Raw genomic sequence first — 27,566 nt, 5'->3', positions numbered from 1 at the left:
CTCATCTCTACAATAAATCAAAAAATTAGCCGGGTGTGGTAGCACGCGCCTGTAGTTCCGGCTACTTGGAAGGCTGAGGCGGAAGGATCGCCAGAGCCCAGCAGGTCGAGACTGCAGTGGCCAGGAGCATGCCACTGCACTCCAGTCTGGGTGACAGAGTGAGACTCCAACTCAAAAAAAAAAAAAAAAGCCTTGGACCTGATGGCTTGCCAGCAGAATTCTACAAAACATATAAGGCAAGGAGGAGCTGATACCAATCCTATTGAATGTATTCCAGGCAATAGAGAAAGATGGAACTCTCCTCAAATCATTTTATGAAGCTAACATCACACTGATATCCAAACCAGATAAAGACCCAACAAAGAAAGAGAACTACAGGCCAATAACCTTGATGAACACAGATGCTAAAATTCTCAACAAGATTCTAGCAAACCAGTTTCAACAACACAACTCAAAAATCATCCACAAGGCCGGGCGTGGCTCAAGCCTGTAATCCCAGCACTTTTGGAGGCCAAGGTGAGAGGACTGCCTGAGCCCACAGGCTCAAGACCAGCCTGGGCAACATGGTGAGACCTTGTCTCTACAATAAATCAAAAAATTAGCCAAGTTCTGGCTACCTGGAAGGCTGAGGCAGAAGGATCACCTGAGTCCACAGAGTGAAACGTCTACAAAAAAAAAAAAATCATCTGCCATGACCAAATAGGCTTCATCCTCGGGATGCGGGACTGGTTAAACATCCACAAGACCATAAACGTAATTAAATACATCAACAGATGTAAAGACAAAAACCACAAGATTATATCATTAGACGCAGAAAAAGCTTTCAATAAAATCCAGCGTCCCTTCTTGATAAAAACCCTCTAACATAGGCTCAAAATAGTAAGAGCCATATACGAGAAACCCACAGCCAACATACTGCTAAACAGAGAGAAATTGGAACCATTTCCCCTGAAAACCAGAACAAGACAAGGATGTCCACTCTCATCCCTCCTGTTCAACATAGTACTGGAAGTCCTAGCTAGAGCAATCAGACAAGAGAAGGAAATCACAGGGGTCCAAATAGGAAGAGAGAGGAAGTTAAGTTATCCCTCTTTGTAGACATGATTCTATATTTCAAAAACCCAAGAGATCTGTCAGAAACCTCCTTGCACTGATAAAGACAGTTGCATTCCTCTATACCAACAATAAACAAATAGAAACCCAAGTAAAAAGCACAATCCCATTCACAATAGTCACACACAAAAAAAAAAAGAAAAAGAAAAGTAATACCTTGGCATCTTCCTAACTACAGAAGTGAAACACCTTTACAATGAAAACTACAAAACACTGTTCAAAGAAATCAATGATGCAAACAAATGGAACAATATTCCATGCCCATGGATTGGAAAAATCAACATTGTTAAGATGTCCATCCTACCCAAGGCAATCTACAGATTTAATGCAATACCCATTACATTACCAGCAGCATTCTTCTCAGATCTGGAAACAATACAGGAATTCAAATGGAACCATAGACGACCAGAAATAGCCAAAACAATCCTCAGCAAAAGAAACAAAGCAGGAGGTATCACACTCCCAGACTTTAAACTATATTATACAGCTGGCATTGGTACAAGAACAGGCATGTAGACCAATGGTACAGGATAGATTCCAGAAGCAGAATCTCAATTTCTCAACCAACTCATCTTCAACAAAGCCTCCTCAAAAAAAAAAAAAAACCACTGGAGAGAGGAGAACCTATTCAGTAAATGGTACTGGGAAAACTGGCTGATCACATGCAGAAGATTAAAACAAGATCCCTACCTATCACCAACACAAAAATCAACTTTGATTTTTGTGTTGGTGATAGGTAGGGATCCTGTTTTAGAACCTTAGAAAATGCAAGAAGCCGGGCTCGGTGGCTCGCCTGTAATCCCGCGCCTTTGGGAGGCTGAGATGAGTGGATTGCCTGAGCTCGCGGGTTCGAGACCCGCCTAGGCAACTTGGCGAGACCTCACCTCTACAATAAATAAAAAATTAGCCAGGCGTGGTAGTGAGCGCCTGTAATTCCAGCTACTCGGAAGGCTGAGGCGGAAGGATCACCAGAGCCCAGCAGGTCGAGGCTGCAGTGGCCGAGAGCAGCCACTGCACTCCAGTCTGGGCGAAAGAGTAAGACTACAACTCAAGAAGAAAAAAAAAAGAAAATGCAAGAGACACCCTTATGGAAATTGGACTTGGCAACCAATTTCTGATCAAAACTCCAAATGCCCATGACATAAGAGATAAGACAAGTGGGACCTCATCAAACTGACAAGCTTCTGCAAAGCCAAAGAAACCATCAAGAGAGTGGGGAAACAGCCCACAGACTGGGAAAAAATATTTGCCAACTGTATGTAGGATCTATGAGGAACCCAAACACGCCTAAACGAAACAAACAGCCCCATTACAAAGTGGGCGTAAGACATGAATAGACATTTCTCAAAAAAATACATATGAGCAGTCAACAGATACATGAAAAAATACTCAGCCTCACTAGTCATCGAAGAAATGCAAATTAAAACCACACTGAGATACCCACCTAACTCCAGACAGGATAGCCATCATCAATAACTCAAAAAACAACAGATGCTAGAGAGGATGAGGGGAAAAGAGAACACTTCTACACTTTGGTGGGTGTGTAAACTAGTACAGCCTCTGTGGAAAACAGTGTGGCGATTTCTAAAGTATTTAAAAATTGACCTCCCATATGACCCCGCAATCTCCCTACTGGGATTTGGTGGAACTCAAATCACTCTGAAAAAGATACCTGCACATGCATGTTTACTGCAGCTTTATTCACAATGCAAAAACATGGAACCAACTGTGCTGCCCATTGAAAGAGGATTGGATTAAAAAAATGTGGTACATAAACACGATGGAATATTACACAGTCATAAAGAAGGACAAAATTATGAACTTCGCAGCAACTTGGATGGACTTAGGGTCTATGATACTGAGTGGTCTTTCACAGAAACAAAGAACCAAGTATCACATTTTCTCACTCATAAGCAGACCCTGAACAACTATCGTAATTCTATAAAAAAGGGATGGGCAATAATGGGAAACTGCCAGGGGAGGGGGCATACCTCATCAACAAGGATACCTGCATAATGAACATTTGTATACCTAACCCTGAACTGTACCCCACATATTTAAAATTTTTTTTAAAAAAAAATTTTTTTTTTAAAAAGAAGGCCAAGCATGGTGGCTCAAGCCTGTAATCCCAGCACTTTTGGAGGCCGAGACAATAGGATTGCCTAAGCTCAGGGGTTCGAGAACAAAATATAAGCCAGGCATGGTATCATGAGCCTGTAATTCCAGTTATTTGGAAGGCTAAGGCAGAAGGATCACCTGAACCCAACAGGTCGAGGCTGCGATGGTCATGAGTATGCCACTGCACTCCAACCTGGGCAACAGAGAGACTCCCACACACACACAAAAAGAAACGCATCTCCTTTTTAAACTACCTATGTTAAAATCTTTTTAAAAAGACAATCAAGTCTCTAAAAAATAGGATATTCATACTGCTTCTGCTTTCACAAATGTATTTATAAAGGTCGGGCATAGTGGGGTGGCTCACACCTATAATACCAACACTTTGGGAGGAAGAGGCGAGAGGACTGCCTGAGCCCAGGAATTCGAGACCAGCCTGGGCAACTAGGCGGGACCTCGTCTCTACAAAAAATAAAAAAACTAGCCAGGTGTGGTAGCCCACTCCTGTAGTTCCGGCTACTTGAAAGGCTGAGGTGGAAAGATCGCCTGAGCGCAGCAGACCAAGGTTGCAGTGGCCATGATTGTGTCATTGCACTCTAGCTTAGGTGACAGAATTACAATCTGACTCAAAAAAAAGTATTTATGAATATAACCAATTATTTTTTAAAAGAAAAAAATTACCTTTGAATTTCTTCTGGGAAAGTCGCGCTAAACATAAGGGTTTGACGCTGTTCCTTTGATGGCATTCCTGGGCAATAAATTAACTTCTTCATTTCTGGTCCAAAACCCATATCCAACATTCGATCAGCTTCATCCAAAACTAAATATTTGACTTTTGAGAGACCAATCTTTAATAATATTTTCAAGGGTAAGAACAGAAAATGCATACTTAGTTTATATTAAACTAAAATATTCTCCACAATTCCAACTGTTATGCTTTTCTTACAAAGACTAGAAATCAATGCACAAAATAAAAATTGTTGTTTAGATAATACTATTACTGTTTATTCCAGTTCTCAATTTCTGTTACAAAGTATTTTAAAAATTAAGTCTAAAATAAATCAAATATGTAGATCAACACTGTGCAGTAAAACTTTCTGCAATTACTTAAAAGCTCTATAATCCACACTATCATGTTGGCCACCACAGCCAAATTCAGCTAGGCTGAAGGAACATGTTCTGAGTAACCACTTTAGAGCCTAAAAAAAGCAAATCTGGTTCATTAAGGTAAACTTAAAGTACTGGTTTAGAGATGTAAAAAAACTGCGGCAGGCAGCAGACACTCTCACTGCTGTCATGCCCACTGTGCCCTTCAAAATGTATCTTCCTTTTAATAAATCTTTCCTAAAAAAATTGGTATGTAAATTTCTGAGTAAGTACATGGCCCAAAAATCTCTTTTAAAGATTTAGAAAATTAGAAATCCTGGTTAATATTACTCACGTGCTTGCTTATACATGAGACACAATTATTGAGCCACAAAGGGTTTCTTACAAGAGAAAAACTATTTCACCAAGACATATATAAAAGTTGATTGAAAACATTTGTTGCATTTTTCTCCCAGTGTAGTAGAATATAGCATGGAACCTGAAATCAGACCTAGATTCTAACACCAGCCCTATAACTTACTAGAGCTAAGAGATTTTAAATAAATTATATGATCTTATAATCTCACTGTGATTACTTTCCCAAGTATAAAGTGGGAAATACTACTTATATCCTATTGGGATTATCTTGAGCAGTATATGAGAATGCATTCAAAGAATCTGATGGAGCCTAACATATAAATGGTGCTCCAATAAATACCCCATTCCTCCCTTTCCCATGCAAAAAAAATCACCAGCCTTACAACTTTGCTATCCTTATAGGACCTACCTTTTCTTTACCTATGATATCCATCAGTCTTCCAGGAGTAGCACATAATATATTACATCCTTGTACTATTTGTCGAATTGAATATCCCAGCTGGGTTCCCCCATATAAAACAACAGCTCTTACACAAGTCCTATTGACAAGAAAAATAAACGTCATTTTCTAGATACTTGAATATTAGGCATTTTGTTTCTAACAAAATATAAAGCAAAATCCATTTTTTTAAAAAAACCAATAACATTTAACTATCCAAAAATATTAAATTTTGCCCAGGAAGAACTTGAAGACAATGTTTAAAAAAAAAATGACCAACCAGGGGAAAAAATTTTGCAACCTATCTGATAAAGAGCTCTTCAAAAACAATGACAAATACCACTAACCTCCTCCCCAAATACACCCACCACACAGGGGGGAAAAAAGCCAAAGATATAAGCAATGGTCTATATAAAACATAAATGGGTTTTTAAACATTAAAAAAAGTTCACCATTACTTTAAAAAGAAAACAGTTTCCCCCAAGTGTAATAATACCACGTTAGCCAGGGTGTAGGGGAATTAGTACAAGTTAAATCGACAGAACTCTCTCAGAATTGTAATCTCGATTAAATTTTAAAATGTGTCCATTATTCCACTAAATTCACATCTAGAAATTTATCATTCAGATATGTTCCCACAATAGGCAGAGAGGAATAATAATATACACTCACCGCCACTATATTTTTAGTACCAAAAGACTGAAAACTGCCTAAGTGTCTTTAGTAGAGGACTTAAACTGTAGTATAACGATACAAAATATATATATATATCATAAAAAGAGCCACAGTTCTAGATTAAGCATTATCTCCAACACTGCCAGTTTAAAAAAAAAGAAAAAACACAGAAAACCCAGGTTCCATCAGCTAAATATGCCACCATTTGTCAAGAGGAGGATTAAAGTGCATACACGTGCACTACTTCTGCAAATTCATATGAAACTGTTAACAGTGGGTAACTGAAGAGGAAAATCAAACTAGAGGTAAAGAACATAATAAAATTTTATATTTCATTAAATAAACTAATTGTTTTAAGTGGCTTATTCTCCTCTATTGTGAGGACTAAATGAGTTAAAAACATATAAAACACATAACTTAGCATATGCTAAGTATTCAATAATTTATCACCATTATTATTCTATTATGTGCCATATTTAATCCTCTACTGATGAACATTTAGATATTTCTCAGTCTTTCATTGCAACAATGTTGCAACAAATATCCATGTCGAAATTTCCTTCTTTGTGCATATATAGTATCTGAATTCACCATGCACATTTTGCTTTTTTTATTTTTTTGAGTTGGAGTCTCACTCCGTTGCCCAGACAGGAGTGCAGTGGCCGCTCCCAGCCACCGCAGCCTCAACCTGCTGGGCTCTGGCGATCCTTCTGCCTCAGCCTTCCGAGTAGCCGGAATTACAGGCATGCGCTACCACGCCCAGCTGATTTTTTGATTATTGTAGAGATGAGGTCTTGCTGCCCAGGCGGGTCTCAAACCCGCGGGCTCAGGCAATCCACTCACCTCAGCCTCCCAAAGGCGCGGGATTACAGGCTGAGCCACCAAGCCCGGCATACATTTTGCTTTTTAAAAAGAAAATATTTGTAATCATCTTTTATTTGATTTATACAGCATATTAAGATTAGCAAGAAATAACACTGATATAATTCATATTTACTTTTTCCAAAAGATCTATCAAGTTTGATATTCAAGTGATTTTAACAATCCTGAGAAAAAAAATGAAGACACCTGTTGTGGTTTTAAAATACACCAATATTCCTTCCTTCAAATACGGATCCTAACTCGCTTCCTTCAAATATAGATCCTAACTTGTCCTTAAGTGTGTAGGCAAGGCTGGCTTCATAGATGTACAACCTGAGCAGTCACCCAAGGTCACAAGTTTAGAAGATTTCTGTGCTTGATTTAATGCTCTGCTGTTGCTGTCCTGAAATCTGTAGTAAGTTTAGAACAAAGGACCTTACACTTTCTTTCATTTTGTACTAGCCCCAGTAAATTCTAACAGCCAGTCCTGAGTGTGGGCTAGACTTTGAAGAGTGACAATGTATGACTTCTGAAGCTATTTCATAATGGTTACTAAAGCTTCCTCACTGTTCTTACTGACCACTCTATCTAGAGGAGGCCAGTGCCATTTAAAAGAGAATCAAGAATCCTTATGGAGATATCCAGTCAAGCCTTCAGATGACTAGAATTCTGGCTGACATCTTGTATGAAACCTCTTAAGAGAACTCCAAGACAGAAACACCCAGCTAGATTGCTCCCCAATTCCTAACCTCCAGAAACCATGAGATAGTAAATGTTTCTTGTAAGCAACTAGGTTTTAAGGTAATTTGCTAGGCAGCAACAGATAACTAGTACAATACCAAATGTTGGCAAAGGGTATAGTAAAACTGGATTTTTCACAAACTGCTGGCAAAAATATATATTTGTGCAAGCTTTAAAATAAGTTCTTGCTCTTCAAAATTAAAACTGATAAAACTCTATTCTTAGGTATACTTAAAACAGAAAAACTTTATGTAGCAAGATGTTCATTGCAATTTTGCTTACAATGGCTCCATGTTAGAAAGAAACTAAATACCCCAAAACAGAGAAATAAAACGTGTATACATGGACCATTTAAAAGTCATTAAATATTAGGTATGACTATACAATAAGCAGTTTTCCATATTACAAAATTATACGCAAAAAATAGAAAATTATTAAGAACATTTAAGTTCATTTTAAGATATGCATTTAAAACCACCAAGAATATACTATTTTCTACTCTAATTATCTAATTATCTATTTTTAATCATCCAATTATCTATCTGTTTTAGAGACAGGGTCTTGCTTTGTTGACCAGGTTGGTCTCAAACTTTGGTCCTCACTCAATCCTCTTGTATCAGCCTCACAAAATGTTGCGATTACAGGTAAGAGCCACCACGCCCCAGTCTACTTACTAATTTTTATAATCATTTTTTAAAATAAAAATAAACAGGATTCCATTAACAAGATTATGAAAAAACACTTCAATCAAGTAAGCCAAAAACTGATTACTGAGTTCCTCCCAAAATAAGTAAGAAAAAAATCTCTAAAGAAAGCCTATATTTTGAGTGTCATTCCTAATATACTTACCCAAAAGAAAACTTTCTGGCTTCCAAATAAATCTGGTTGATCAATTCTCGAGTTGGTGCTACAATAATACACTCTGGTTCTTGTAGCTCTTTAAAACGACTAGCAGTTATTCCATCACGCATCATATGAGCCAAAATTGGCAAAAGAAAAGCCGCCTAGAAGTTAAATCACCTGATTTACAAATTTATAGTGTATGACTTTTATCCCCATGGAAAACTCTTTCTCATGTCCTTATAGTCTTTAGATTGTACTTCCATTTTGCTGGCAAATTTAAGATGAGAAATGAACATCTTTATTTCAATGAGTGGTTAATATTTAGGTCCTTAGGCTCATACTATAACATTTGATAAAATTAACCTATCCTATCAAAATATTTTTTGGTATATTTTTAAAAGTATGCCCATGGATCCTAAATAGATCGATAATATTAACTTATTTAAAGAGGGGAATGTAGATATAATTTGATGGTAATTATACCTACAAACAGTTATTCTAAATTAGTCTTTTTGAAGTAGTGCTAACATTGTCACTCAGAATGCATGATAAAAGTGGTCCACAGGGAGAAAAAATTTGGAAATCATCATTTTGACTGCTAAATACATCACCTTTATTGAAGTTAAATCTGGCAATAGAAATTTTGTGGTACAGTTTTCTCAGTGAAGCAAATAAGACACCTACTAAACTACCTCCAAAACCATGTTTAACTCCCTCATCAGCTGCTATATTACACAACTCACCTATTTTCCCTTCATCTATGAAGGCAGATTAAGACTAAAATAGTATAAACTCATGGATTCTATGAGCCTGGAAATAATAGTCTCATCTCACCAATCCCTTTGGAGATTTCTCAAAGAACTAAAAGAAGATCTACCATTTGACCCAGCAATAAGTAACAGAGGTCATTATACAAAAATGCACTCATCTGCTTATTGAAGCAGAAATCACAATTGCAAAGATGTGAAATCAACCTAAATGCCCATCAAATGATCAGTGGATAATGGAAATGTGATACATACACACACACACACACACATACACACACACACACACGAAATACTATTCAGTCATTTTTTAAAACATGTCTTTTCCAGCAAGTTGGATGGAACTGGAGAACCATTATCCTAAGTGAAGTAAAACAGGAACAGAAAACCAAACACTGCACATTCTCATTTATAAGTGGGAGCTAAGCTATGGGGGCATCTCCAAAGGCAGATAAAATGGTATAATGACATTAGATACTCAGAAGGGGGAGGGTGGGAAGGGGTGAGGGAAGAAAAATCACCAATTGGGTACAAATATTCACTAGTTGGGGTGACAGGTACACCTAAAAGCTCAGACTTCTTCACTACTACACAATGCATCTATGTAACTAAAAACCATTGTACCCCAAAGCTACTAAAGAAAAAAAAAACTAACAGATTGGATATGTGGGAAAATGACTTACAGTCTTCCCAGACCCTGTTTGAGCACAAGCCATCAAATCTCGTCCTGCTAGTATAATAGGAATACTGTATTTTTGCACAGGAGTAAGTTTAGTATAACCAGCTTTAGCAATGTTTTTATTCAGTGTCTGACAGAGATTAGCTTCTTCAAAAGTCTAAAAAGAAAAAAGAGCAGTGATTAAATTCCATATATTACATGCAGGTTACTTCATATATCAGATGCAGATCATTCCATTTGAACTAGTTTCAAGTTCTATTAATCTTATTTTATATACTAAAGTTACTTTACCAATATGCCCACACTCAAAAGTAAATATCCAGAGACTATATAATATGACTTGGTAGAATCAGGAGATATTCCTCACAAACAGTGGCTCTAAAAACATATTTTCTGACTCCTTAAAACTTGTGAGATATGAAAAACTCTGTTCAGCAATGGCTCATTACAATTACCAATAGGAGACAAAAGACCCTCCTACTCTCCTTAGAAAGTCACCCTCCTCCAAGACACTTTCTCACAATCTTAGGAAGCAAACATCTTGACTCTCTAGGAAAAGTTATCTTTTTTTAAGTAAATTTAAATAAAATCATCCTTGTACAGGGAGTGGAGATAAAATCTAGTGCTTTCTTTTAACATAGCAATTAATCTACTGTAGATGGTAGACATCATTCTAAATGTCCAACCTAAGATTAAATATGAAAGGTAAAATCTGTGTTGATATTAACTTTAAAAATATATCATATATTTTAAAACCAAAGTTTGCTACATAGTCAATACAGAAACAATACACTGACCAGAATTGCCGGTGGTGGATCCTGTCCAGACACTTCTACAAGAATAGTATCATATTTGTCAAAGTTTATGCCTGTCTGATAATGTGCAAAGATGGAGTCCTCATCCTCAGGTGGAGGAGGGGGAATGTAGGTCACTTTTGGTCCTTGGAATTTAAATAAAAAACAATTTACCTTACGGAGACTAGAATAAAAAATAAGAAAAAACTGACAAAATCAAACTTTAAATACTGTAGAATTTCCCACTTTAAAGTTTTCATTGTTCAAATGGAAATAGTATTCAAAATGCTAATTTTATGTCAATAGATTATTATAATATTATTACTGTTGCTTATACTCTTGTATCTCTTTTCCTTATCAGAAAAGAAATGTATCTTCTAAAAGAAACTAAAAGCCTGTGATGAGGGGGATCCCCAAGACCATCCCAGGTTCAATTATTTGCTAGCAAAATAACTTTGCTTTTAAACATTTTGCATTTTAATTAAATACAGTATGCTTTCATGAGAATCATACAAATGTCAATATACCTTGAGTGTCACCACGTTCTCCTTCTGCTTCTGACTTCCAAGAATCTTAAAGGGGATCAAACCAAAAAATAAATTTTTTTAAATTCAAGGAGTAAAAGAACTCTCACTATAAAAACCAAATGCCTTGCCTAAAGTAAAACTTACTCTTTGCAGAGCCTGTTATTACTTCCTCATTTAAACCTTTGTAGCCACCTATTAAAGAAATTCAGTGACAATCAGCAAGGAGGCAAAGCTGTGCATTCTTTCTTTCAATACTAGTCTTCAAAAAGGACAAGTTCTAAAACTGAATGGGTATCTTTAAAGTCTCTTCTTATATAAATAACACGAATACTAAGTTTCCTTAGTATTCAAAATGCTAATTTTATTTCAATAGATTATTATAATATTATTACTTTTGTTTACGCTCTTATATCTCTTTTCCTTATCAGAAATGAAATGTATCTTCTAAAAGAAACTAAAAGCGTGATGAGGGGGATCCCCAACACCATCCCGGGTTCAATTATTTGCTAGGAGGACTCACAGGACTTGCATGGGTTATGATTTATTACAGTGAAAGAATAGGGAGCAAAACCAGCAAAGTGAAAAGGCACATAGGCAAAAGCCCAGAGAAACCAGGCACGAGCTTCCAAGAGTCTTCTCCCACTGGAGTCACACAGGACATGCTTAATTCCACCAGCAATGAGTTATAACAGCGCATACAAAATCTACCAAAGTTCATTAAAGACTCAGTACCTAGAGTTTTTATTAGAGTTTAATAATGTACTTAACTTCTGCCTGGCACATACCAAAGTTCCAGACTCCCAGAAGGAAAGCAAGTATTCACCATAAACCACATTGTACAACAGTTTGGGTGCAATGAGTTACTCTTACCATTAAGGTAGTAGGAATCCTTCCCCAATCCAAGTTCTTGGATGCTAGCTGTGATGGTTAATTGTGAACATCAACTTGTCTAGATTAAGAGATACCCCTGATAGCTGGCAAAGCATTATTTCTGGATATGTCTGTGAAGGTGTTTCCAGAAGAGACTCACATTTGAATCAGTGGAATGAGTAAGAAGTTCCACACCCATCCAATAGGCTGAAGGCCAGATAGAACAAAAAGGCAGAGGAAAAGTAAATTTTCTCTCCTTCTGGAACTGGGACACCCTTCTCCTGCCCTTGGACACCAAAACTTCAGGTTCTTCATCCTTTGGACTCTAGCACTTGCACCAGCAGGCCCCCAGGTTATCAGGCATTTGGCTCCAAAGAGTTACACCATCTTGGTTTCTGAGGTCTTCCAATTTGGACTGAGCCATGATACTGACTTCCCAGGTTACCTAGCTTTCAGAAAGCCTATCACAGGACTTCTCAGCCTCCATACTATCATGAGCAAATTCCCCTATAAGCCCCACTCTTATCCATCCATCCATCCATCCATCCATCCATCCATCCATCCATCCATTCATTCATCTCCCTTCATCTCTCCCATTGCTTCTGTGTCTTAAGAACCCTACCAACCTTGAAAGCAGGATTTTCAATTTCATTTATTGATGAATTTTAGGTGAACAACAGTCAGCCTATTAATACTTTTCTATATACCACCCTTCTGATTGTGCCACATTTAGGTACGTGGCTGTATTAGATTCAAAAGCTAATTAGATGTAACACTTTTTACACAAACTCTCTAATTTCCTTATCCTGAATGTCTATAAGTCTTTTCTTTCTTTCTTTCTTTCTTTTTTTTTTTTTTGAGTCAGGGTCTCACTCTGTTGCCAAGGCTGAAGTGCAGTGGCACGATCACGGCTCACTGCAGCCTCGACCTCTTGCACTCAAGCAATCCTCCCACCTTAGCCTCTTGAGTTGCTGGGACTATAGGCATACTCCACTATGTCCAGCTAATTGTTTTATTTTTTTGTAGAGATGAGGTCTTGCTATATTGCCCAGGCTGGTGTCCCATTCCTGGGCTCAAGCAATCCTCCCATCTTGGCCTCCCAAAGTATCGGGATTAAGGGCATGAGCCACTGTACCTAGCCTACAACTTTTTGAGAGTTTTTGTTTTGTTTTTGAGTCAGGGGTCTCAATCTGTCACCCAGGCTGGAGTACAGTGCCATGATCATGGCTCATTGCAGCCTCAACCTCCTGGGCTCAGGCGATCCTTCCGCCTCAGTCTCCCAAGTAGTGGGGGCTACAGGCATGTGCCACCACACCCAGCTAATTTTTTGTGTGTTGCTTTTTTTCTCTGAATATGGGGTTCTCACTTTGTTGCCCAGGCTGGTCTTGAACTCCTCACCTCAAGTGAACCTCCTGCCTCAGCCTCCCAAAATGCTGGGATTACAGGTGTGAGGCACCATGCTCTGTCCATAGGACTTGAAATTCTTCTTTATATAAGATGTGAGTATCTGTGAAGGTCTGATTTAGCTAGTGTTTAATAAACTTTTTCTATATTGAAGAATCTAAGAATCTGGGGAGGCAGGTTGTCAGACTAATGATAATTACTGAGACTCTTTCAAAGACATCAAAGAAGCTTCACTCACTGGTTTACCAGTCTGGAAGACATATTAATTTTTATGTGGCATTTACCTATTTATACTTTGAAAAACAATTTAAGAATAGAAATATTATATATATTGAACTTTCTTTATCCCTTACACCAAATCAAATAACTATCATATGATTTTTAAAAACATACTGGGCTCATACCTGTAATCCCAGCAACTTTGGGAGGCTGAGGCAGGAAGATCACTTGAGCCCCCAAAAATTTGAGACCTGCCTAGGCAACACAGAGAGACCTTGTCTCAACAAAAAAAAAAAAAATGAGAAATTAGCCAGGCATAGGGGCACATGCCTGTAGTTCCAGCTACTCAAGAGGCTGAGGGGGAAAGATTGCCTGAGCCCAGGAGGTTGAGGCTGTGACAAGCCAAGACTGTGCCACTGCACTCCACCTTGGGCAATAGAGAACTTGTCTCAAAAAAAAAAAGGATATTTTATTTTAATAAGGATTTATACATATAAATATATCTCAATATTTAACCTCTGCAAAATATTTCATGACTATATTATTTACTAAATATTATAATTTATTGATGAATTTGAAATAATTTTCAGTTTTCAATTATTATAAATGAAGCTTCAGTGAACACCCTTGTACATGTATTTTCAAATATGTCTATAATATATAATTCCTATAATGGAATTGCTGGATTGGAGAGAAACTAGCCTGGAGAATATTAAGGAATTCTCAAAAAGCGACAGTGCAAATTTACACTCCTCACAGTATATAAAAGCAGAAACAGTTACCCTTAATGTCAAAAATTACATTTGGATTACAGTAATTTTAATCTCTTATAGGTAAACCAAATAAGAACTTACCTCGTCCACCTCCACTTCTGCTTTGAGAAGTGTCGCCGTTACCTGTAAGTTATTGTTTTGCAGAATATTAGAGAAATCACAGCTGTTCCTCAAGCACACAAACCATATGATTATTTCTTTTCTTTTTGAGTCAGAGTCTCACTCTGTTGCCCAGGCTGGAGTGCAGTGGCACACTTACAGCCACCGCAGGCTCAACCTGCTGGGCTCAGATGATCCTTCCTCCTCAGCCTTCCAAGTAGCTGGAACCACAGGCGTGCACCACCACGCCAGGCTAATTTTTTGATTTATAGTAGAAACAACGTCTTGATATGTTGCCCAGGCTGTTCTCAAACCTGTGGACTCAGACAATCTTCTTGTCTCTGCCCCCCAAAGTGCTGCAATTTCAGGCATGAGCCACCATGCCCAGTTCCATATGCTTATTTCTATTCAACACAGGATTCCTAAGTAATTACTCCATATGGTTATTTCTATTCAACAAGAATAATTACTTAGGAATTCTAGTGCCTTAACCCATCCATCTCTTAATTCTAGATTTAAGCATTAATACCATTTGAACATTTTTTGTCAACTGTGCTTCTTTTTCAATTTCACCTCAAATTACACAAATTATTTTCCACTATCTCAGAATCCTTTATTTGAAACCAATGACAGTTTCATTTTCCTTCCTCCAGTTAAAAGAATAATTCAAATTAACTGGCAGATAGCACATAAGAAATAATTCACAGTGCATAAATTTTATAAGGGAGGCAAAGCTATCCATGTATTTTTACCTACAAATCTAAAAGCAAGAAAAATCATGAGCCAAACTAGTATACTTAAACATATACATTAGACTTACTAATCCTAGTGCTAAAAACATATAAATAATTAATACTCAGTAATAAGTTTTCTTTCTCACCTGTGCCTCTTAATGCTGATCTTCTAGAACCAAAAGGGCCACTAGTACGCTGTGAACCCTCATCTTGGTGTGGCTCATTACCTTGATTTGCAGAAAGTAAAATCAGAGTATGTTATTTTTAAGAAGTTTTTTTAATGATTCAGTAAAGAGAAAAAAATCAGGTTTTGGTGCCAGAAGTTAAAATATGCAGGGCAAAATAGTTTAACAAAAATTACAGTGATTATTTTTCTATGTATTAACACAAAAGGATTTAATCTAAGAATTATGACTTCTAGTAAAATAAATTCCTTCCTCAAAATTTATTTTGCTAAAATTATTTTATAAAAGAAGTTAGTGCCCATGCTATGCCAAAATACAATATAAGGAAAAGTTAAATCTCCTCCATAAATGGCCGTAGAAATTTCACATTGCGTCATTTCACTACTTATTCTCCAGAATAGTAGTCCTTGCTCCCACTGTTGCCAAATCAAACCTTACCAATCCTGCATAACAACTCTTCAGATCCCTACACTTTTTAAAAGGTGACAATTCAATAATCTGCCACACAGCTATTAAATCATTATTATAAATGTACGTTATTAGCTTCCAAAACCATGAGTCTGTCTTCTTCTGTTAAGAGGCACATACACTGCATCAGTGACTTCTAAAGACTTCTTAGCTCTAAGGAGTAACAGTTGAAAAAACTAAATGTAGAAAGCAACACTGGTTAAAAAAAAAAAAAAAGGTATGTTGGAAAGTAGAGCCATATTGAAAGGCCACCTATTATAAGGTCAGTCATATTACCAAGGCTCAAAACACTTAACAGTATGTAATATTAAAGAACTGAGTCACACAAGCTTACTTTTAAAATTCATATATTTCAACTTAACCAAATAAGCAATTACATGTGTCTAAAAAATGATGGTATTACAATGTGAGAAATTAATCTGTATCAGCCACTAAGATAAGCTATTCTTATATAATCCTCATAACAACCTTCTTTGATAGATTTTTAAAAATCATTTTCTTCTTAACAGATGAAGCACACCATTTGCAAATCACTACTAACTTGAACTTCCTAGACCAAATCCTCCACGGCAACCTCGGAAACTATCTCTTCCACCTCTTCTGGATGGCCCTGATGCTTCTGGATTATTTCCATCTTGATAGCCTATAATAATAAAATACACACACAAGAACAACACAAAACAACAACAAATCTTGAAATCTTGGGGAAATGATAATGGTCAAATTTAATTTAGGCCTTGAATTAATTCAATAACTTAAGTATTTTAAGGCATTAATAGTTACTAAAAAGAAATGACATACTCAACCAAGAAATTTCAACTTCACTAATATAAATAGATATGACTACAATTAAAAAAAAAAAACACAGCTTGCTTTGAGAATCAAGACTAAAAACGACTAAAAGGAAAAAACAGCACTTGAATAAGACACTGAAAGTCACCAAAACTGTACCATTAACTGAATGTACACAGTCCACATAAAGATTCAATAAATTCTAGGCTTGTTATTTCCTCCCTATAGAATACAGTAAATATTTCAGTCAAAACACAGACATGTATGCATATATAAAGTCTGACTTCCTGTTACATACAATTTCCAATTATATGTAATACCAAAAAATCAGAAGAGAGAGTTCACAGTAAAATTTGATTCCACAACAGGCAGAACCAGATCAATTCAAAACCAAAGTGTCAACTGGGCAGGAAACAAAGAAATCGAGATTGTTTAGTTTATAACTCTTGCAACAATTTACACCTAAAGACAATAATCAGTAAAGGTAAAAATTCTACATATGCTATTTTTCAAAATTAGGTTACATTCATTTTAAAGTCTTCATAAAATGGGACAGGGCTAATTAAAGTAGATTTGTAGTTATGTATATATAACCTAAATCTTATATTCCTCAATCTATCAATGATCTATATATCAATATTTACACCCACATTTTATTTTAAATTATTTATTTGTGCTTCATCTTTTAAGAAACCTTACCAGAGTTTATCTATTTTTTTTTTAAATGCTATCTTCTGAATCTTTTTTTAAAGTTTAAGTTCTTTTCATGAAAGTAAAAGGATATATAAACATATACGTAAATTTAAAATACAATAAATGAAAGCTTGTCTTCAACATCCAGTTTAAGACTAAAACGCTTCCAATACACTCACAGTCCATGCTTTTCTCTTGTTCTTATGTTTCTCTCCTTTTCCCCGAGCACTTCCTCTCCCTCCACCCAACCAGTATCCTGAATTTTTCATTTCCTGTTAATTTAATTTTACCAACTATATACATATCCTTAAGCAACATATTTAGTATTTGAATTTTTATAATATAGTCATACAGAACATATTCATCTGCATATTCTTTTACTCAACTTTGTTGATGTGGGAAACTACTACATTCACTTTTACTGCTGAATACTTCATTGTATCTGTTTCTATTTTCATTTGTGTCTATTATCTTTTTTATTTCCTTCTATTGTCCGAGTTTACTTCTTCCTTTTTAATTACCTGAACACTTAGTTTATTATATTCTCTTCTAATGGATGCATTTAAGGCTACAAAATTTCCTCTAAGATGGTGGCTGCTTTAGATACATCCTCAAAGTTTTAGCATGTTCTGTTTTTATTGTCATTAAATTCTAAATATTTTAGGATCTCCACATGAATTATTATTTATGAACTGAGAAATTAAGTTTCCAAACCATGATAGTTAGGCTTATTGTTATTGATTTCTACTTTTATTGTACTTTAATAAAAGAACATGGTATATGATATATCTATGGTATGTTTTTATGTTTTTGGCCTTAACAGGTAGTCAAATCATATATACTTCCCATATATGCTGGAAAAGTATATAATCCATAATTTTAGTATATATTACTCCAAACAAATAGTAAATCAAGCTTAGTAACTGGTATTCAAATCTGCTATATTCTTACTAATTTCTAATCTGTTCAGTCTATCAAATCCTGAGGGAAAAAAGGGTTAAAACTTAATAGGATTTACACATTTTTTCCTTATGTCTATTATTGTCTGTGTATCTTAATGTGTTGTTAGATTCAAACCACGTTCAGAACTGTAATATCTTTCTGGTGAATTGAGTAATTCTTTCTTAATCCCTTGTAAGTCTACTTTGGCATTTGTCTCCTATTTCCATACCAGCTTTCTTTGGGTTAATATTGAACCAACATTTTTTTCTCTTTATTTTCTACTCTGCACTGAAATATGTTTATATATATTATTATTATTGATATATGGATTTATATTTCTACCATCTTATTTTGTGTTTTCTCTCTATTGGTTTTTTTCAATGCTTTTTGTTTTCTTCTTTCTATTAGTTTTCTCCAAACAGTAAGTTATACATCTTGTTTTTATCAATTTCACCATGAATATTTAAGAAATGTTTAAATTATTTTCAATCTAGTCTCCTTACAATGCTCTGTCCTTCTACTGAATTTCCTCCATTAGTAAGTTACACGTGTTATTCTTTCTCTGATTACCCTTCAATTTTACCTATGTAGGAAATCTTTAAGTTAGTTTCAATCTATTCTCCTTCCCAACTGAGCTGGCAAAGAACTTGTCTTTTCATGTATTATGTTAGTTCTTCTGTGTTTCTAAAACCTTTAAATTAATAGTCATTTTTGCTATAGCTTATATAGTCAATATTATGATTACCAATATTTTTACCTGTTTTACATTTTTACCTTTGTTTTATTGAGTTTGGTTTTTTGGGGGGTGGGGGCTCATCATTGCTTGTTTCCTACTCCTTCCTGAATTCAACTGTCTTCTTACTACTGTATATTATTTAATATTCTTCAACAGCCTGAGAGTATTAAATACCATTTTTATCTGAATGGCATTACTTCTCACTGACAGATAATTAGGTAATTATCTGACTATAGCGATTTGCATTCAGAGCTATTCTCCCTCAGCATTCTGAATCTATTATTCTATTGCACTCTGACCTTCACCTTTACTAACGAAAAAATTCTTTTGTGAATGCGTTGTTCCTCTACTGGTAGATCATAGTTTTATAGTGTTTTAAAATTTTTTGTAATACTATGATTTCAATACATGCATAAGGTGTGAATTTGCTTTTATTTAATTTGCCCAGGACACTTGTGCCTCTCTAGCTCTGGAAAAGTCTCATCTATTCTCTTTGTATAATCTTCTTTCCTCCCCTTGTCCTTCCCGTTTTTCTATTCTCTTCTCAGGAAATATTTAGACATAGTTAGACTATCAGTTCTTATTTTATCTTCCATGCCTTATTAACTGCTTTCATGTTTTCCATTTCCAAATTTAGGAAACTTCCTCAGATCTTTGGATTAATTTATTCTACTCATCTGTGTTTAATCTGTTCAATCCTTCCATTATGTTTGTAATCACTCTATTCTTTCTATAAGTTTAAATTAGGTCCTTTTCAAATCTATCTGCTTTGTTTGAGCCAATGAATGTGCCTCAGACCTCTAGTATCTATATCTTAATGTCTCTCTACACAGTAGAAACTCAAACATTTAAAGAAGCATGCTTTCCCCCATCCCAGAGTTGATGCCAGTTCCAAGTTATATAAGGAGACTATAACTAAGGTGAAAATAACATGGATGTTATGAAAAATCAGAAGTCTGTACAACCATCTTTGATGTAAAGGAAGGGCAGCAACTTCTTGTATACTACACAATCTTAAAAATGATCTTTGTTAAGATAAACAGGCCAAAAGGTAAGAATAAAGTATTATACAGAGTTAAAATGAATGAACTAGATCCACATTTTCAATATACAAATCTCAAAAATACTAAATGAAAATTTCCCAGAAAGATAGATATAGTATTAAATATTTCTAAAAACATGGACAGGAAGTATACATACCAATGTCAAAATAGGGTACCTCTGGGAAAAGGAAGATTTTAAAATATAAAGTTACCCCTTTATAGGGGAAAGTTGAAAAGATGGGCTCTTCAACAATTACAATCTTTTTTCTAGATTTGAAGTAAATATGACAAAATGTTCCTGATAAATCTGGGTAGTAATATACAGGCGTTTGTGATAGAATATTCTGTATTTTCTGAGTTACTAAAATATTTAAAACTTTACCACTTTAAATGTCACTTTTTACAAAATGACATTAATGTATTTTTAAAGGTAACATAAGTCCTTCCAGTGGGTGTATTTTACATTTCATAAGGACAACTGACAATTTCTTGCAATTCTTAAAGACATTTGATAGCAATCTTAAGGAATGACTTTATATATCATTTGACATTTGTCTTTTTAAAAAAATCTTTTTTCATTTACTAGAAATTTAGTAAAGTCACTAAACTGTCAATGTACAAAAGTTAATTATATTTCTATATACTAACAAACAAAATGAAAACTGTAAAATTATATGTATCACTGACATCAACAAAAATGACCAAGTAAGGAACCTCCAAATTCCACTACTCCAAAAAGGCAAGAAAAAAATGGGCAAAAACTATCTAAATTAACTTTTGTCAAACTCTAAAAATGAATCAAAAGCTTGCAGCAACCCAGGGAATATTAAAACAAACCCAAAAATAAGGCTGACTGTTGATAAGAACAAGAAATTTTGTGGCGTTTTAACTTCCTCTAGTTCCATCTCCCAGCAATTCCATGCCTAAGTATATAACCAAAAAATGTGAAAATAGGGACTAAAACAGATAACTGTAGATGAATGCTCATGGCATCATTATCCACAATAGTCAGATAAAAGAAACATCCCAAATTTCTATCAACAGATGAAAAGATAAACTGCAGTAAATATACACAATAGTACATATTCAACTATTAAAATAATGTAATTTTGATTCGTGTTACAGCATAGATGAACACTGAAAAATGAGATGCCAAGTAAAATAAGCCAAACACAACAGAACAAATAAATTGTATGATTCTACTCATATGAAATATCTAAAATAGGGAAATTCATAGAGAACATGAAATAGAGGTTACCAGACCAGGTGTAAGGGAGTATGGGGAGTTACTTGCCTAATGGGGTACAAGGTTTCTGTTTGGGTGATGATAGTGGCACTTAATGCCACAAATTGTATACTTAAAAATAGTTAAAATAGAAATTTTATATCATAGAGATGTCAGCACAAAAAATAGCTGACAATTTCCAAATCTGATTTTAAAAAGTATTAATCTATACATCCAAGAAGCCCAAACTCCAAGGAGGATAAACCCAAAGAGATCCACACCTAGATGCATCAATACAGAACAAAAAGAAATGTTGCTGGGACAACTGGATATCCATATGCAAAAGAATTAAGTTGGATGCCTACCTCACACTATCTGCAAACAGAAACTCAAAATGGATAGAGATTGAAATGTTGAGAACTAAAACTATAAAATTCCTGGAAGGAAACATAGATAAATATCTGCATGACTGTGGATTAGAAAGCAGTTTTCTAGATATACCAAAACAATCAGCAAGGAAAAAAATAGATAAACTGAACTGCATAAAAACATAAAATGTCAGTGGCTGGGAATAGTGGCCAGCACTTTGGGAGACAGAAGTGGAAGGATCACTTGAGCCCAGGAGTTCAAGACCAGCCTGGTCAACAGAGCAACATATAGTCTCTACCAAAAAAAAAAATTAGCTGGGCATGGTGACATATGCCTGTAGTCCCAGCTACTCAGGAGGCTGAGCCCAGGAGTTGGAGGCTGCGGTAAGCCATGATCATGCCACCGCACCCAGCCCAAGCAACAAAGTGAGACTCTGATTTTAAAAAAGTAGCAGCTGGGCTCGGTGGCTCAGCCTGTAATCCCGCACCTTTGGGAGGCTGAGGTGAGTGGATTGCCTGAGCCGTGGGTTCGAGACCTGCCTGGGCAGCAAGACCTCATCTCTACAATAAATCAAAAAATCAGCCAGGCATGGTAGCACATGCCTGTAATTCCGGCTACTCGGAAGGCTGAGGAGGAAGGATCGCCAGAGCCCAGCAGGTCGAGGCTGCGGTGGCTGGGAGTGGCCACTGCACTCCAGTCTGGGCGACCGAGTGAGACTCCAACTCAAAAAAAAAAAAAGTAGCACTTCAAAGTATAACCTCCAAGAAAGTACAAAGATAACCCACAGAAGGTAAAATATGTGAAATTATGAATCGGATGATACTTTATTGAGAATGGATAAATATTAAAACAATAAAAAAAGCAGTCCAATTGTTAAAATGGGCAAACAATCTGAACAGACATTTCTCCAAAGATATACAAATGGCCAATAAGCACAGGAAAAGCTGCTCAATATCAAAATTATCAGAAAATACAAATCAAAACCACAGTAAGATACCATTTCATACTCACTAGAATTGCTGTAATAAAAAAAGAGTTAGCACTGATAGATATAGAGAAATCAGAACACTCAGATATTGAGGATGGGAATGTAAAATGTACAGATGCTGTAGAAAAGTTGTCAATTCCTCAAAAAATTAAACATAAGAGTTACCATACGACACTGCAATTCCACTCCTATGTCTATACTCCAGAAAAATGAAAATGTATGTTCACACAAAAACTTGTATACAAATGTTTATAGCATTAGTCATAATAGCCCCAAAGTGGAAACAACCCAAATGTTCATCAATTAAAGAACAAACAAAACGTGGTATATTCATACAATGGAATATTATTCAGCTATAAAAAGGAATGATACTATCACATGCCTCAAAATGGATGAATCTTGGAAACATCATGCTAAGTGAAAGAAGCCATCCCCACCACAACCCCTCTCCACAATTATCATAATAATGAGACCCAATTGAGGAGACAAATAGCTTTCCCTCACTGTGAAATCCACAAAACCCAACTGTACTAAGGAGGTCCTAATTCAGCCAGTTAACTACCTAATGGGCAAAAGAAAAGGATGTCCCCAGGATGCAGCAAAAATAGTGATGTATCTGATTACTATGCAGTTCCAAACAATAAACTATTTTATCATAGATTAGCACATCTGTAGCAATTTTATAGCAAGTTCACCATGCTTTTTGTTGTTGCTGTTTTAACATAACTGGTCATATATAACCAGGAACTAAGCATCATAATTCTTATACCTCACCTTAATCTCATTAGAGGCAGAATTAGCAGACTATAGTGAAATACTACTAGACTTGAACAAAAAATAATCTACAATTTCTTCCCTTGCCCAAATTTCTAATGACCCCACATTCAGGGACAAAGACATCCCCAGTTCATCTAAATTGTGATCGTCCAAGATTCACACTGTTCCTCTTCTGAAACTTATAGCACGTTTTGGAGACCTTACATTTTAAAAAAGATCCAGTGACATTAGAAAGTGAAAGGCTGGCACCATCTAGATATTTACTCAAGTATTAAAAGCCAAAAACATATGATAAAGTATTTTTCTTCAAAAGTTTTCACATAACAGAATCTATCTTTCTATTAGCTCTGCCAAGATCAGCTTTGTCAGTGTAGAATTTCTGCCTTAAATACAAACTGTTCCAAAATGTGGTCCTTACCGCCTCTCTTGGAAAACCCTCTGTTCCATGTTTGATTATCCTCACAGTCATTATTCGGTTCTTGAATAAAAATGTAATATGTGAATAGCACCTAAATAATTAACTTTAAAAATGCAGTTAATATACAAATAATAGAACTGGCACAAAATAAATCAGTAAAAAAACAAAATAAATATTTTCATAAGTTAAAATATAAAAATTTTATTTCTTCAAATAATTTTAACAGAAATACTAAGGCATTACTCAGAATCAATTCCCTATACAAATCATCTAATGTACCTAAATGTTAAGTATATAACTGAGAATTAACAATTTGCTATACTTAAGCAAAACTAGTCAAAAAATAAGAACATCATAAACGTCAGTGTAACCAAAAATGATTTCAGGAATATCTAAACTATTAATCAAGTGATTCTCACACAGACCACTAGAAACACATGGAGGTGGTGCCGTTCTATTTATAATGTCATCATCTATTTTTCTGTAATTTACCATCCTTAATAAACTGAGACATTGGTCTTTCTTTCTTCCTTTCTTTTTTAAAGCTTGTTGTAGAGACTCCTGTGCTCAAGCAATTCTCCCACCTCGAGCCTCCCAAAGTGCTGGAATTAGAGGCATGAGCCACCAGCGCCCAGGCAGAGTTTTCTTAAATATATGCAAACTTTTTCCCATTCATCCTAATGAAATAATTCAGGAGTAACCTGGCTTCTCCATTTTTAATGACATTAACAAATAACATTACCAAGATTTTAAAACAGTGGTATGAGAGGATTACTGCACTGAAGATTGACTAAGAATTACCTAGAGAGTTGATTAAAAGCAAATTCTTATATCCCATTCCCAGAAAGGTTTATTATGAAAAGAACAAAGAATTTTTCAAAATTTTGAAGTTCTATGTTATTAATATAACTTCAAGCTTTCCAGAATATTCCAAAAATGTCTCATTTGGGAAATACAAATGGTTTCAAAGGCTCTGTGTACATGTCATTAATATTTAAGTCACAGTAATGACAGCAAATGACTAAACAGCTTTTAGGCTACTGATTAAGTCACTGTGTAAAATAACCAAGCTATTTAACAATTAAAATTGTTTTACAATAAACAATGACCCAGATCTCTTACTGCAGGCTCCTATTTGAGCTGTAATTAACAACTGACAAACATTCCTGAAAAGCCATTGAACAACAAGACAACATTTCTGAAAGCAGGACTTAGTATAAGGAAGCTAAGCAGGAAAGAAATAATTTTAGAAAGAAGGTTGACCCTGGAATAATGATAATAGCTACCATGAATTGCTTTAGAGGGAAAAAAAACAAACAAACAATTAATTTGGAACCTGGTAAGAAGACCTCACATTATCTTTGACCAATTGTTTCCCTAAAACAAACCTATTGTTATTTTAACCACACTGGGAATTAAAATAACATTAGGAGAAGCTGGGTGAAGGGTAAATGGAAACCCTCTGTACTATTTTTTCAAATTCTTGTAAATCAAACTACTTCAAAATAAAAAGTTACTAAAAATAATTACTCCTAGCCGGGCTTGGTGGCTCAGCCTGCAATCCCGCGCCTTTGGGAGGCTAAGGTGAGTGGATTGCCTGAGCCCACGGGTTCGAGACCCACCTGGGCAACTTGGCGAGACCTCTACAATAAATTAAAAAAAAAATCAGTCGGGCATGGTAGCACATGCGTAACTGCAGCTACTCAAAGGCTGAGGCGGCAGGATCAGCGGAGCCCAGCAGGTTGAGGCTGCAGTGGCCGGAGCAGCCACTGCACTCCAGTCTGGGTGACAGAGTGAGACTCCAACTCAAAAAAATAAATAAATAAAATAAAATAAAATAATTACTCCTGTAAAGTAGAAAATAAAGCCAAACACAAACAAAACTGAGATAACGATCCCAAGATTATTTGCAAACTATTAATTACGTAATATAAAAATAATAACACACAGAATTCAGTGTGTGCTTGGCACTGTTCTAAATGCATCAAATATATTAACTTTTTAAATCTCCACAAAAACTTTATAAAATGGGTATAAAATCCACATTTTATAAACAGGTCAAATAAAAACAGAAAGGTTAGGTACATTTTTCAAGATAATACAACTGCCAGAAGGAGGATCTGAGTCTCACACCAAGGGTGTCCAACTCAAAAATCTGAGCTCTTTATCACTTCACTATACCAAGTTTGAGGAAAGTAGATTACAGGGCAAAACAATCACAAAATACACTATCCATTTATGTACAGAGTAAAAGCTTCTATCACGAGTTCAAAATCTGAAACTGGGTTTGTCAACAATTGAGAGAATAAAAGAATTCACTGTGATTGTGTGTGTGTGTGTGTGTGTGTGTGTGTGTGTGTGTGTGTGTGTGTGTGTGTGTGTGTGTGTGTATTTCAGGGGGACTAAGAATGAAAACAGAAGTAGACCAAAGCAAATCAAGGAGGCCATGTTGGAAAAAAGTTTTCTCAAGTGCTGTCAGAAACTGAAATTGGTGCTCAAATGCTCTCAGGTCCACTACTTCTAGAAAGGAGTCACCTGGGTAGGAAGGTCTTTGAATGTGTAGACATGGTCTTGAGTATCAAATTGGTTGAAAGTTGAGCGATCAGAACAGAAAGACAAATAGAAATGGAAAAGGAAAAATTATAGTGTTTTTTTCTCTCATAAATACTAGAGTTCTTTGTTATATATGTTTTTATTTGAATGAGACAGGAGAAAAAGAAAAGAAGCAGGGACAAAGAGACTGTCAACAGTGTGGGGAAATAGTCTTATTTGGTACTTTAAAAATTCAGCCTTATTTCAAAAGGATTTTAAGTGATCAGGTCTAAGTTTAGTTTGACTTTGGGAATCAAAGAGTATAATAAGATCCAGTCTTAAATACTAATGAAGACAGGTGGCATTTTATCCAGGGTTTACCATGAATGTGTCTAGTAGTGAGTTTTGTGCTTTCACATGCATTCTCACTTAATCTGCCTAAAAACCTATAAAATAGATGGCCTCCATTCTACAAAATAGAAAACTGTGGCTTAGAAAGATTAAGCGACTTGTTCTACATTTAATTCAACTTGCAGGTAGCAGGTCAGAGACATTAAACCAAGTCTAGAACTCCAAAGTAGACTACGGTGTAAAGAATCCACAGGATCAATGGTTACCAAACAAAGGAGGCATAGAATCACCAGGGATGCTTTTAAGTACAGGTTCTAAAGCTTCACCCAAATAATCAGATTTGGGAAAGCACTGTTTATTACTGTAGTCTATCTTCTGGTAGCATTGCTCTACTCTTATTCTCTATATTCCCTGAGAGTGTCAGTACCTTTGACAGAAATGTCTTTAATCACAGCACTGATTCATATTCTCATTAATCTTCTTCTTAGATGTATTTGAATCTAAATGGAACCCTAAACAACCTAAGCTATATTCATACATGGAGTGGAGTTTCAATTCTTGACTTGCTCTTTCTACTATCTATCCTTAATTTCCTAAAGTAGCAGAGCATTCAAAAATTATAGCTCATAGATTAACTAAGGCAGACAGTTGGCAGGCAACAGGCCAAATTAGAAGGTCTGGATTCTTTCTCTAAGAACCAGTAATATCATTGGTTAAGGTTTTGAATATAGCAGCTGCATAAAACTGGGATTAAATAAATTTGAATTGTACTAAACTAAGTTATTTAATCCTAGTTTCTCTTTAACATGTACTTTGACATTAAAATTTTAAAGGTTAACACAAAACACTGAACTTACCTTTCCAGAAACCAGAGCTATCACCATCTTCAAACTTGCTATTTGAAAAACCTATACAAAATATAAACGG

At 35.6% G+C, this 27,566-nt stretch overlaps 1 protein-coding gene across 2 annotated transcripts in view; it reads right to left on the bottom strand.

The window, feature by feature from the left end:
* The window catches only part of DDX4 (DEAD-box helicase 4), a 74,433-nt gene that overhangs the window by 15,258 nt on the left and 31,609 nt on the right, over positions 1–27,566 (bottom strand). Inside the window, exons 5-16 of one of the 2 annotated variants that reach the window (XM_021716392.1) lie at positions 27,497–27,547; positions 23,757–23,816; positions 16,315–16,416; positions 15,267–15,347; positions 14,369–14,410; positions 11,166–11,213; positions 11,022–11,066; positions 10,498–10,640; positions 9,705–9,857; positions 8,261–8,415; positions 5,105–5,234; positions 3,913–4,079 (exon numbers count right to left, since the gene is read on the bottom strand). In XM_021716392.1, coding sequence (XP_021572067.1) covers positions 3,913–4,079; positions 5,105–5,234; positions 8,261–8,415; positions 9,705–9,857; positions 10,498–10,640; positions 11,022–11,066; positions 11,166–11,213; positions 14,369–14,410; positions 15,267–15,347; positions 16,315–16,416; positions 23,757–23,816; positions 27,497–27,547 — 1,177 coding nt within the window. Of the gene's footprint in view, positions 1–3,912; positions 4,080–5,104; positions 5,235–8,260; positions 8,416–9,704; positions 9,858–10,497; positions 10,641–11,021; positions 11,067–11,165; positions 11,214–14,368; positions 14,411–15,266; positions 15,348–16,314; positions 16,417–23,756; positions 23,817–24,557; positions 24,640–27,496; positions 27,548–27,566 lie in introns of those variants that run through there. The other variant, XM_008065793.2, reaches the window with a different exon arrangement.

Source organism: Carlito syrichta, unplaced genomic scaffold (assembly GCF_000164805.1).
Source record: "Carlito syrichta isolate Samal-C Ts95f unplaced genomic scaffold, Tarsius_syrichta-2.0.1 Scaffold308804, whole genome shotgun sequence".
Taxonomy (NCBI): Eukaryota; Metazoa; Chordata; class Mammalia; order Primates; family Tarsiidae; genus Carlito; species Carlito syrichta.
This window is presented reverse-complemented; position numbering and strand designations above follow the sequence as displayed.